At 41.4% G+C, this 12,500-nt stretch overlaps 1 protein-coding gene across 1 annotated transcript in view; it reads right to left on the bottom strand.

The window, feature by feature from the left end:
• Nucleotides 1–12,500, bottom strand: part of LOC137985036 (uncharacterized) — a 29,480-nt gene that overhangs the window by 11,294 nt on the left and 5,686 nt on the right. The window contains exons 3-12 of the mRNA XM_068832470.1: nt 12,447–12,500; nt 9,434–10,489; nt 8,524–8,633; nt 6,869–6,939; nt 6,540–6,685; nt 5,163–5,462; nt 3,671–3,967; nt 3,191–3,487; nt 672–977; nt 1–141 (exon numbers count right to left, since the gene is read on the bottom strand). The exon at nt 1–141 is cut by the window's left edge and continues 162 nt beyond it; the exon at nt 12,447–12,500 is cut by the window's right edge and continues 591 nt beyond it. Coding sequence (XP_068688571.1) covers nt 1–141; nt 672–977; nt 3,191–3,487; nt 3,671–3,967; nt 5,163–5,462; nt 6,540–6,685; nt 6,869–6,939; nt 8,524–8,633; nt 9,434–10,489; nt 12,447–12,500 — 2,778 coding nt within the window. The remainder of the gene's footprint in view (nt 142–671; nt 978–3,190; nt 3,488–3,670; nt 3,968–5,162; nt 5,463–6,539; nt 6,686–6,868; nt 6,940–8,523; nt 8,634–9,433; nt 10,490–12,446) is intronic.

Below are 12,500 nucleotides of genomic sequence, written 5' to 3'. Positions count from 1 at the left end.
ACTCATTTAAAGCTCGATACAAAACAATGAATCTCAGTAGAACTCCATGTACGAACTTGCTTGGAATTGGCTTCCAGTTGACTTGAATGGTTGTGGAGCTCGTGTTGTAGACCTTGGTCAAAGTAGGAGGCTTGCTTGGCCCTGAAAACAAGAGAAATTAGGTAATACTGAGTTTGATGTTTGGCTCATCCACATTCATTTGCGTTTTATACCTGTCGTTTAATGTCCGCTCTCAAAAAATCTCCCAAAACATAAATAGCGTGGGTTAAAATGGCAAGCAGGCCTCGGTTAACGTAGTTCAAAAGGTGGATAGCGCTATCCATCGGATAAATCACTATCCAGCGGATAAACACTAGCAAACCCAATTGAGTTATCCAGTGGATAGTGCTATCCACCCTTCAAACAACTGGGGCCTGGGAACCGTTTCTCGAAAGTCCCGAAACTATTCGGGCTATTTTCGGGTGTCTCAATTCCCTCTGTATCCCAAGAAGGGAGAGGATTTAAGTCGTCAAACTTCACAGTCAGTTTGCTTTTTGTTACCTTGACAACATGTTAAAAGATCGGCTATCCTGAACAAGGGGTTGGCAGGTTCAAAAATGGCTTTTCGGGCCCGAAAAGTTTTCGGGACTTTCGAGAAACGGGCCCCTGGTCCGTGTTGATAATATACTTACGATCTTGTGCTGTTTCAACAGGGATGAACTTTGCCCTTACACCGTCTCCTTTAGACGTGTAAGCTAAAATCGCGATATCATACTTCGTGTACTTGGTCAAGTTAACAAGTTCGGTGGTAATGGCTCTTGCAGACACGTTTTTCGTCTTAAGGCTATCCTTGCTGTTGGACTTTTTATACAATATTCGATACCCAAGAATTTTTCCATTTTGGTGGTTTCGATTGACTGGACGCCAATGTATGAAGAGACTTGTTGATGTGGACTTCTCCTTAGCGACGGTTAAATTCTGTGGTGGCTGGGAAGGGACTGGAAGGAGAAAAAAAAGTAGTTTAAAAGCAATGATCCAACAAACAAGTCACTAAATGTTATGTGTCTTAGCACAAAGTTTATTGAGTTCACCTCACCACTTATTCTTATCCTAATATTACTTATTATAAGTGTTAGTGGTGAGTAAAGGTTGGGTTTTTTTGTTAAGTTCGCGACCACATGGCCATAAACACTCGTTACGCTCATTCTCGTCCCAGAGCGACCGCGGTACAAGTTCACGTCTGACCAAAAGGGCACTTAAATACAAGAGATCCCGCTCCACGAGCGAATGACTTGAGAGGCCCTTCCAAAGGCCCTTCCTTCTCCCTAAATGTTTTATGTCCCCTTGTTCCCCAAGATATTTTGTATTTGTTCCGCTGTTCCCCAGTTTGATTAAATTATCCTTTTTCTTTAAAACCCCTGCCAGGGCCTCCCCTGATACCTAGAACTCGAACATTTCGCTTTTGAGGTATCGTTTTCTCATACCATCTCTCAGCTTGTCTCGTGGAGTATGGTCAACTTAACCAGCCAACACACGGCCAATGTCGCTGATGGTAACTAGATGTGTACGCGCTTCTATGACCACAACCGTCTCATATGCCTTGTACTCTGTACAAAGTATTCTTTTAAGTAGACACCCAATGGGCCTTTTTCAAAGGCGAAAATGTTGAGTCCCGAGGGACTGAAAACTTTTGTTTTTGCGCTCGATGAACTCGCTTCCAAACACATCGACTCGAGGCTCGGAGTTCGAACTCTATCCAGGTGATCTGGAAATTCGGAGGTCTGGGGAGAAAAATTTTAATGCCGTATCCCACAACCGCGTGCGGCCTTGAATGTGATTTTCGAATTCAACATGGCAGACGCGAGGTTAGATCTCGGCGGTTTCCAGTTGAATGTTCATTCAGTAACAAGAAATGTGGGAGACAAGGAATGAATGAATGCGAATTTGATCATATTCGAATGTTAATTTGCTCGCTATAAGCAATGATATTATTATTATTATTATGATCTGTTGAGTTTTGGCGATGGAAATACTGCAGGAAATTTGGAAACAACACCTAAGGCCGCGCGCGGTTGTGGGATACGGCGTTAAAATCTTTCTTTCCAGTCCTCCAAATTACGTCACCAGATCACCTGGATTGTCTTTGACCAGAATGGCCGCTGGGTGACATAGGTCCGTCCTCGTAAATTAGGAATACGAAAAGAATATGAAGAATCGTATTATTTATCATACAACTTTACTCCAGGGTTTTACATTAGCTTGAGATAGCGAAATTTCCTGGCGCGGTATACCACAATGACAAGACCATCACATCAGTTAATAAAGCAGAGTGCTACATTATACGAAAATAACAAAATATCTGGCAATAGGCAACTTTCACGATGGCGTCATTTGACTATAACTACCAGAATACAGTTTGATATTCTTTTATTAGTTAAATTTTGTATTCCCCGAGGGGTAAAAAAAACAATAGCTCTAATTAGCATGAGACAAGCAGAACTTGAAGGATTCTGGTACTTGCAGTCAAATGGCGTCATCATGCAAATGTACTATTTTATCATAACTGTCATGTTTATCAACTGAACACAGCAACACAACATCAACTCTCAAAATGGCCGCACCTTAAGTCACCGCTTTCCCAATCACGTGACCGAAAATAACACGTGACACAATGAGGGTTGATGTTTCTATTTGAACTGCGAGTTATAGGCGATAGAGACTGGAAATGATCCTTGCACTAATCTGGACAATTTAAGCAATAGACCTTATTGGAGTTGAGCCCGCAGGCAGATTTTCTTTTATTTAAAACTACATGCCAAAGAGGCTTAAGGGTCAATTCGATACAAAATGACCCCTTAGCCTCGTTTATGCAGCGAAACCGCCGATAACTCCGATAAGGGCTATATGGTCTCTTATAGACAGGTTAGAGCCGTTGGAGCTTCCTGAAATTTTCAGCTATCTTTAAGAGATGATTGTTTAAATTGTTCAGACAAGTGCGTGGATTATTTCTCTCTTTCACAAACAGACTTGTTTTCACTTGTGTGGTCTCTTTTTGCTAATTTCTTTTTGCCGTCGGGATCAGCGTGCTGTCGATTCATATCAAATAAAAGTATGTATACTTATCAAGGAAGATAGAAGATATCCAGAGCCCCAGGCTCAACAACTTCTCAAGATGGTCTTGCTGCTCTGAAGTAATTTTTGGCTCACTTACCATCTTCGTCTGTCCTGAGCTTGCATCTCTTGGTTAGTTTGCCGTCGCCTTTTCTTGTAAATGCTCCTACTTGTACATAATACTCTCCATACTTTTTAAGACCTTTCAAGGTGGCTCCATTCTCATCAGGACCAGCAACAATTGTGTGAGTGTGTACTGTTTCTACGCGCCTGTAAACAACGCGGTAACCAAGCAACAGTCCGTGAATATACTCCTCATGCAGTGGTTCCCATTCAACCCTGATGCTTGTGGAGCTTGTGTAGTAGATTTCAGAGATGTTAGGCGCTCGGCTGGGTACTGTAAAACCGAAAACGAAAGAAGCATTGTTAATGGTTTTATATTGTAGAAGGCAGCCAATGTCTGTTTTAAAAACAGAAATTGTAATGGGGTGGAAAAGAAACTGTACTTTACTTTCCTGATTACCTTCGGCTGTTATTAATTTGTTATTTAACTAGTAACAAAAAGACAAACTGAACTTGCCATCTTCGTCGGTCCATACAGCCAAGTGATTGCTAGAAACACCTTCTCCGACATCATTGATGGCTGCCATGCTAATGACGTAACGTGCATACTTTTCAAGTCCTGTGACCCGATGGCTTGTTGCAGAGGGAGGGATGTCATCAATTTTAGTGAAGTTAAATCCGTCTCTTGTTAAGTTGATACTATAATTTAGTAAGACACCATGGATATATATTTCTGGTAAGGGATCCCATTCAACTAAGAGCTCTGTGGAGCTTAAATTTCGCGCAGTCACATTTGGAGGAGCGCTGTCTGGGACTGGAAAAATAAAAAATAAAAAACTTCATTCTTGGGCTCATTGATGAAACGTTATCATTATGTTCAAAATAATGTACCGCCCGCTGTGGGTAAGGTGCTGAAAACAGTGTGACAGTGACAACAAAAATCACTTGACTTGGTCTCATTCTTGGCCGTCTAGCTCCGCTATCCGTCATGGGATTGACGCTAAGTGAACTCTGAAAAGGCTTTGCGCAACAGCGTACTTTTTTGATCTTCTTAATTTGCTTCCTCGTAGAATTAAGGATTAATATCACTCTTATTTTCAGAGGTTGTAGAAATTGCCCGAGTCGCGCATCGTCAACATGGCTGCCATGTTCTTCTTCTCCTGCGACAACTTGGAAGGAACAACGTAAAAGCAACAACTTGGAGGCGACAGCTGGGAAGCGATAACGTGTGATCCTTACCGGCTTCCCTACAGGGAGAGGTCGGCAAAGAAATGTACCATGTTTTTTTTAGATCGTAAAAAGACCATTGTTTCCGCTTTAGGTTAAAGTGCTACTATGATCAAAAATCACCTCTTTTTTTCTTCAGATTTTGAAAGCGTGTTCGCTTAACACCTAACTGGCAAAATTTTGAGAGTTGAGTTTTATCCAAAGACTGTTTATTTTGAGTGTAAGTTTTGGATTTCACGGTCCGCCATTACTCACGTTCAAAACTGACCGATTGGCCCTCAGAGGGTTGGATCTAACGAAAATGACGTCATTTATTCACTAGCTTAAAATTTGAGCGTGTCAACGCAATTTATTATATATGCAAAACACGGCTTTAAAAAAAGCCCGAGACTCCCGTGCTGCATATTAATTCAGCCGCGTACACACGCATTGCATTCTTAAACTAGCGAGTCTTTGACGTCATTTTCTCCTCGATCCAGCTCTCTCAAGATTTTAAAGTTAGTAATGGCGTACCAATAAATTAGAAAATTCCAGTTAAAATAAACAGGTGTCTTTTTAAAATCAGAACTTAAAACTTGGGTCACTTAGTGTTTAGCTAACATAGTTTCGAAATCCAAAGATAAAAAAAGAATTGTTTTTTTGGTCGCAGTAGCACTTAAAGAAATGAAATAATCTGATGTCTCGCAACAAGAAAAAGTGTGGTAATTTTTCGTTCTCGTTCCTATCCATGAACTAACTGTATGAATGCTCGCACAAAGGGTGATACTCTCTGGTTCACTTACCATCTTTATCCGTGTGGGCGCACTCAAAATCAGAGGCCACGCCATCTCCTCGCCTGTTATAAGCCATAATTCTCACGCAGTATAAAGTATAAATTCTCAGCTTCTTCAATTCTGCGTTGAGGGTTTCCTCTCCAATTATCAATTTGTTTCGCACATTATCTCTGTCATCTTTGTAGATCATGCGATATCCAAGAATAGCCCCACCCCTTACCCCGCTAGGTCTGGCTTTGCTCCACGTAACATTTATGCTTCGTGAGCTGGTGTTGAAGACGGTGACATTCTCAGGTGCATAACTGGGAACTAAAACAAATAGATGGTATAAAATGACGGGGAATGAAATTTCGCGTTCAGAATTTGAAGGTTACGTTGAGTCGCAAGGGTGAGCTTTTTTAACTACCATTTCTTCTGCGAAAAAGAACTTATTTCATTAATAAGAGAAGAGATAATCAAAGCGCCGAAAGAGGCAAAAATTGGAGCAGGCTTATTTCACCGCGCAAGCCATAATCAACAGTGATCCTTCATTAACTGATTAAAGATGAAAGCTTATAAAGAGCACCAGATGCATCCGTTTGGATTGAAGCACTTGTCCTTGGTATCAATTCGGTAGATTGTATTAATTGGTTCAAAAAAAGGTTCCATTGGCTAGCATTCAAGCCTAATCCCTTTCTGTGGTCGGAGTCGCTCTGACGAAAGACTTCGTTTGATATCAGTTGCTAGTTTTTTAAATTGTTTATAAGGGCTGCGAGCATGAACGCTAAGTATTGGCACGATATTAACAACATCATCACTCCTTTTAACACGGACAATCGTTTGTTTTGCTCTTGTTCTAATAATTGCGACTCAAACGTCATTTCAAGGTTCAGGCAACAGTTGTACTTCGGCGTGGGCATTGAATGTTTGTTACCATGCTTCTTATTCCGCGCATGCGTGTCACGCAGAACTCACATTCCTTTTCTGTTTTCATTTTACGAAACATTTTCCAACGTTTTGCTATTGTTTGAACATTTTCAACCCAATCTTGCACGACGGATCCACGTGTTCAGTGAGCTTTGTCGCGGCAACACTACACCGCTGCGTTCATTGGCGTGGGCTCTTATAAAAACATAAAGCTTCAATTGTTTATTTAAAATAGAGCAGTTTTCAATTGAGTGTCGAATTGCTTTGATTTTTCATTACTTCACTCATTGATTGGTTTAAAGTTCTCGCGCCAATTTTTCAACCATTCAGAAGTGAAACCAAAACCAATCGTGGCTCGCGCGTGCACATTTTCCTGCGCTTTGTGTCGGCTACGTGTAATTACTTCGAGTTTTGATTGGCCCAAGTTATCATCTTGGCTTCGTTTTTACGACACTCGATTGAAACTCGCTCTATCCTTACCGTCATTACTGTTTATGAAATGAGTTTTAACAGGCATCAAGTGCAGCTTTTTTTCTGTATTCAAAGCATCTTGCAAATCAATTACACCAGTGTATCGATCATTGTTGAATGCAAACTGCAGCACACAATGAACAACTAAGGTACCCCTGAAAAATTAACAGAACACATCGAAAATTAAAGAATGTTTCATAACCCTAATGCTAGCCTGCGAACACAGGCGAATTTCCTGTCTTCGTTTCTTTCCCCTTCCGTCCCGTGTCCGGAAATGACGTCTACGTTCGCAGGACACCCTACTGCAAGACCATTAATTTAACTTCAGTTTAACTTACCTATCACCGTTACCACAATATTTGATATCAACAGACTCCAAAGCTGAATACTTATCAGAAATATTATACACCTGATGAAACAAAAAGAAAGCTAATGTTAATGAATCAGAATATAAACTTTCGCCAGCTTTTTACCTCCGGAAGGGGGGGGGGGGTGGGGGGGTGGGCTGCGAGGGTAAACTATATGCGAGGACAAGTTTAAGACGTTTGATTACATAGTTTCCGTGCTGTAGATAATAGAGAGCTTTAGATTCTAGTACGAGAACGACTACGAGTACGAGATTTTCTCATAAGGCAACAGTGAGCGCGCGCAAACAAGCGTCATTTTGGCGGGAAAAACGTGATGCCGCCGTCATTTTAGTACGAGTTTTTGCAAAATGTCGTCGAATCAAAACAAGTCAACAACACATTAGCAGTTTTGGCTTTTTTAGTGAGCCAAAAGGCTCAGTTACCAGCAGTACGAATAACTGAGCAACCTATACTGCTAACAAAGAGTAAGATTAAGCGTACGTGTTATAAATTTCCTTAGTATTTTCGCTAAAAACGGGCAGTCAAAACTCGTACTCGTTCTCGTCCTCGTCCTAGAATCTAAAGGTCCCTAATACTTTAACAAAGTTACTGATTCGTTCCAAATCGTAATCTTTAGATTCCCTATTGAGTTCCACGGAGACCGTAGGTTGACGACCAAGAGTGGCAAAATGAAAGCAAAAATGGCCAACAGTAGTGTTGTACTATTTCGAATAGAAAGGAGGAGCAAAGTCTAAAATAAAGGTAGCAAATGATAGTACAATCTTGGCAGATTGAAGGTTTTCTTAACTAAACGCAGTTTAGACAGGTTAGACATAAATCTTTCAAAGAGAATCCATTGAAAAAAATTGCTCATGTGAAAAGTTGGTCTTATAAAAAGAAAAAAGCGGCTTTATCTTATTTATGAAATATTAACTTAGATTTTGTCTTCTTGTTTCTAAAGCCAAATAGACAAAAATTTGTTCACGGCTAGTGCTTCGGTTTTGGGTTGCGTGGCGTTTGCTGAGGATGAAAACAAAAAAAATGCAGCTAATTCGTTTTGGTCAGACAACGAAGTGTCGATTTTCTTTGGCAGCCAGTTGCTTTTTACGTTTATAGTAGATGAATGGCATTGACTTTTAAAGATGCAGTGTTCTCAATATATGCAGGGTCATACATTATATCAGTTTTTCCCCGGTAAAAATAGCTCATCCGTGTCGGGATGTTGACAAGAAATTAATTAGTTTAATTACTTAGTCTAGTTACCGGTAGTCACTGTAAATTAGTTTCACCTTTTTCGAGCTCGTCCGGCATAGGGAACGGAAAATAATATACATTGGAGGCATGATATAATTTGTACTCACTGCCTTGATCCTCAGGTGGCCCAAGTCGCTAGCGGTTGAAAGTAGTCGAAAGACACCTGAATCATTTCAGGATCAGGCTACACAGTTTGTTTTATCTGCGATTCCCTTTATCTATAATTAATAGACCATTTTCGAATCCTCACGGCTGGACTGGATCTAGCATAAAATAGAGGCTAGTGCGGGCAAATCTTTTCAAATGCAAATTAATTTACCCGCATTAGCCTCCATTTCATGCTAGAACCAGTCCTACCGTTAGAATACGAATCTGGCCTTTTGTAGACTTACATTGTCCTTTATCTTGTGAGCTAACTCTTTGAACGTTGCACTGTTCATATCAAACATGTCCTTACGAAATTTCTCCTTTGTGAACGTAACGGCTACCACAAATTTGATATCTGTGGGGAAAAGGTGATCACAGCTGGGCGAATTCAAGTGAGTATCATGCACCATGATGCAAGATAATCCAAAATGCAATATGCTACGACAGAAGTCCAACCTCGTTCCCAGGGCTTTTCACCGCCGAGAGTGGGACGGGCTCTCGGCGGTGAAAAGCCCTGGGAACGAGGTTGCAAAAGTCCATAACAAGCCAAGGCTATTAGGGAACTGGTCAAAACTACTATACTCGAACAGGACCCACCTTTAGGGAAGGGGGGTTCTCAAAGACACCACCTATCTTCGAACTTACCACATGAACATTACCGACAAAATTTTATTGCCTTTTAAATTTGAGTTGACACAGGAGCAAGAGTCGGCATTACTAGACAAACAAGAAAAGTGAGGTTTGAATCTCACTGTAATTTTTTTATTGCTGGATAGAGGGGTGGCTATGCAATATAGACACCATCGTTTGACGTTAAGCAAGGGGGTGCAGGCAGACATCACCATCTATTTTGTGGTTTGGTGGGTCCTGTTCGAGTGTAGGAGTTTTGACCACTCCCCTAATAAATAAACCAATAAAGGAAAACTTGGGCATTAAACAAATTGAATTTTTATCAGGAAAATTGTGTTTTATTCCTAAATTAAAAAGAATACTGATTTCTCCGCCGTCCAATGAAAAAACAACTCATTTTGTTTTTGCCGTTAATGTAGAAAATATGTATATTTTTTATATTTGGCGCCATATCGCACTCTCGAATACTGTGCTTCTGGAAAATACCGAATAAAACTGAATAAAAGCGTACGACTATTTGCTTACCAGGACATTTCTTTGTGTTACAGACGTCAATTTCTCGAGCATTCCCAATTTGCGAGCAGTTTTTTCCACCATACTGTGGGGATGGATTGACACAGCTCCTTGATCTAGCCCTCTGCCCTACCCCACAAGTCCTAGAACATATTGTATACGGCGACCATTCGCCGTAACCACCATCTATGGGACAGTACTCATTATTACAATACACTGTCTCTTTAGGGGGTCCTAGACGAGAGCAGTTTTGACCTCCAACACCTGGCGGGGGATTTGTGCAGTTACGCTTCCTGTACTGAGTACCACTACCACAGGATTTCGTACATGGACTAAACTGAGACCAAATGGAGTAGCCTCCGCTAATTGGACAAGTTTCATTGTTGCAAGGCCGAGCGTCAATTGGCGGACCTAGACCAGAACAATTTCTACCCTCCCCTACCGGAGCAGGATTATCGCATTTCCTAGTTCTTATCTTCTCACCACCACCGCAAGTTTTACTACACATACCAAAAGTGCTCCAGTCGCTATAGTTACCATCGACAGGGCAAACTTTTACAAAGCAATCGCGGGTTTCTTCGTTTGGTCCAAAAATGGTACAATTTCTGCCTCCATATTGTGGTGGGGGGTTATTGCAAATTCTTGTGCGAATTTTTCGCCCGCTGTTACATGTTGCTGAGCACTCGCTAAAGTTCGACCATTCACTGTAACCTCCATTAATAGGGCATGGCTTAGTATTACAATCTTCGAATTCTTGATTCGGCCCTAGGACAGAACAGTTTAGACCACCGTATTTAGGCTCTGGATTAGTGCAAGTTCTATTCCTATACCTTTTGCCACTTCCGCAAGACAACGTGCAAGAAGTAAATCCTGTCCATTGTGAATAATTGCCATTTATCGGGCAACGACCTAAAAAGCAAGACTCTGTTTGTGTCGATTTCCCAGTGCAGTTTTTGCCACCATGTTTCGGTGATGGACTTGTGCAGGATCGGTGCCTCATTTTCATGCCCCCGCCGCAGGAGACTGTACATGAGCTGAAGTTAGACCAATTCGTGTACTTACCATCCGCTGAAAGGGAACAAAATTAAAAACAACTTATTACTTCACTATTAACGATGAAGTGATGTATATGAAATGGATCACCAAAATGGATTCGTCAATTCGTCATCACCAAGGTGGCCATTATCATCTTTATCGTTGACATAGACCCATATCATTCAATGTCCAAACAAAAGATTTTGCCCGTCCAACCTCTCATTCAGAGTGAGGCTGGACGGGCAAAGACAATGCAAAGGCAAAGCCTTTATTCCCCAAGGACTCCAAAATGGCCGCCGAGTGATAAAGGTGAATTGTCGGAGTCTTTGTCGTAATTATCATCCGCAAGCCTCATGAATTACGCATATTTATGTTGATCTACCAGTTCGCTTAGTCATGAGTACTACTACTACTACTACTACTACTACTACTACTACTACTACTAATAATAATAATAATAATAATAATAATAATAATAATAATAATGATAATAAATTTCTCATTCATTGGGGCTAAGACAGATCATTACGGCATAAACGCAGAACAATCAACCCATTTTTTGTAGCAATACTTTGGCTACGTTTACACGGGTTCGGACGAATTTTGTACCTGGACAGCCTTTTTACACGGAACAGTGCAAATTCTGTTACAGATCGCAATGGTTATTACATGGATCCGTGCAAATTTTGAGACCAGTCGCGGCATTAAATTTGAGTGGCTTTTTTTAACTCTCTGCTGTGATTGACTGGTTAAGCTTATGCTTTTCGTCAATCACGTTATAGCTAGGTGAAGTACGCGGCAAATCAAACATGGCGGCAGACAAAACTTTATGTGGACATATAAAATAAATGCGTTGTTGCATGTAGTTTTAGACTGCAAGGTCTAAAAAGCAGGCGAAGGAGTTGACTGGGAAACAGTGAGGAGCAAGCACCGCCGCAAGCACCACCGCGCACCGGTGGCTCAGTTGGTTGAGCACCGGGCTGTCACGCGGGAGGTCGTGAGTTCAACTCCGGCCGGACCAACACTCAGGGTCTTTAAATAACTGAGGAGAAAGTGCTCCCTTTGTAATTACATCTGCAAATGGTTAGACTCTCTAGTCTTCTCGGATAAGGACGATAAGCCGGAGGTCCCGTCTCGCAACCCTTCAATGTTCATAATCCTGTGGGACGTAAAAGAACCCGCACACTTGTCGTAAAGAGCAGGGCATGTAGTTCCCGGTGTTGTGGTCTGGTCTTTCTGGTCTGGATAGGGTAGGGTGGAGCACCTCGCATAGGACCTCGAGTCCTGTTCGTGCTCCTTCCCTCTGGTCAGGTTTGCCCAGTAGAAGAGACAAACCAGATGTCTCGTAAAACAAAAACAATAAAACATGTATGAAGATATAACCAAAATGTTTTTGGAAAAGTACCCTGATAACGACAAGAAAAAATTCCCCCGAGGCGGCAGGAAGCTTCAACAATGACAGAATCCTAAACAAACTAAAAAGTATCGTGCTTTTGGCTTTTGTCAAATTTGATTTTAAACAGAGGGAAATGTAACTTTATGGAAGTAAGAAATTGCGACCTTGAAACATTTTTGCTTAGCAACCAAAAAGGTTGCAAGGTTTTGCACGGTTTGGGTGTTTTCACGAGTCCGTAGGCATAGTAGAACCGTGCCGGTCAAAAAGTTGACCTGCTTTTTTGAGGTCCCAAACTTCGTCCAGTTCCACCGGTCCCGTGTGAAAGCAAGGTGGAACCGTGCAAGTTTTGTCCGTGCACAAATTTGTCTCTGATCCGTGTAAACGGGGTTTTAGGGAGAGGGGGTTGCTCTCACCACTACTCCAGCCCTACTCTTCGGACTACAAGTCTTCAGTCTTGTCTCTTCTTGTTATCTTTCTGTTTCGTTCAACTCTTTGTTAACCTCTTCTTATGAAGATCTGTTAGTTTAACACTGCCCCGACAAGGTCTGCGCGAAAACTAAGATACATCCATCAAATAGTTTGTTTGTATTTTACCTGCCTTAGACTTCATAAGGTAATTTATGTCATCTTTCTGCAAGTCTCCATTCC

The sequence above is a fragment of the Montipora foliosa genome, chromosome 14 (genome assembly GCF_036669935.1).
Source record: "Montipora foliosa isolate CH-2021 chromosome 14, ASM3666993v2, whole genome shotgun sequence".
Lineage (NCBI taxonomy): Eukaryota > Metazoa > Cnidaria > Anthozoa > Scleractinia > Acroporidae > Montipora > Montipora foliosa.
This window is presented reverse-complemented; position numbering and strand designations above follow the sequence as displayed.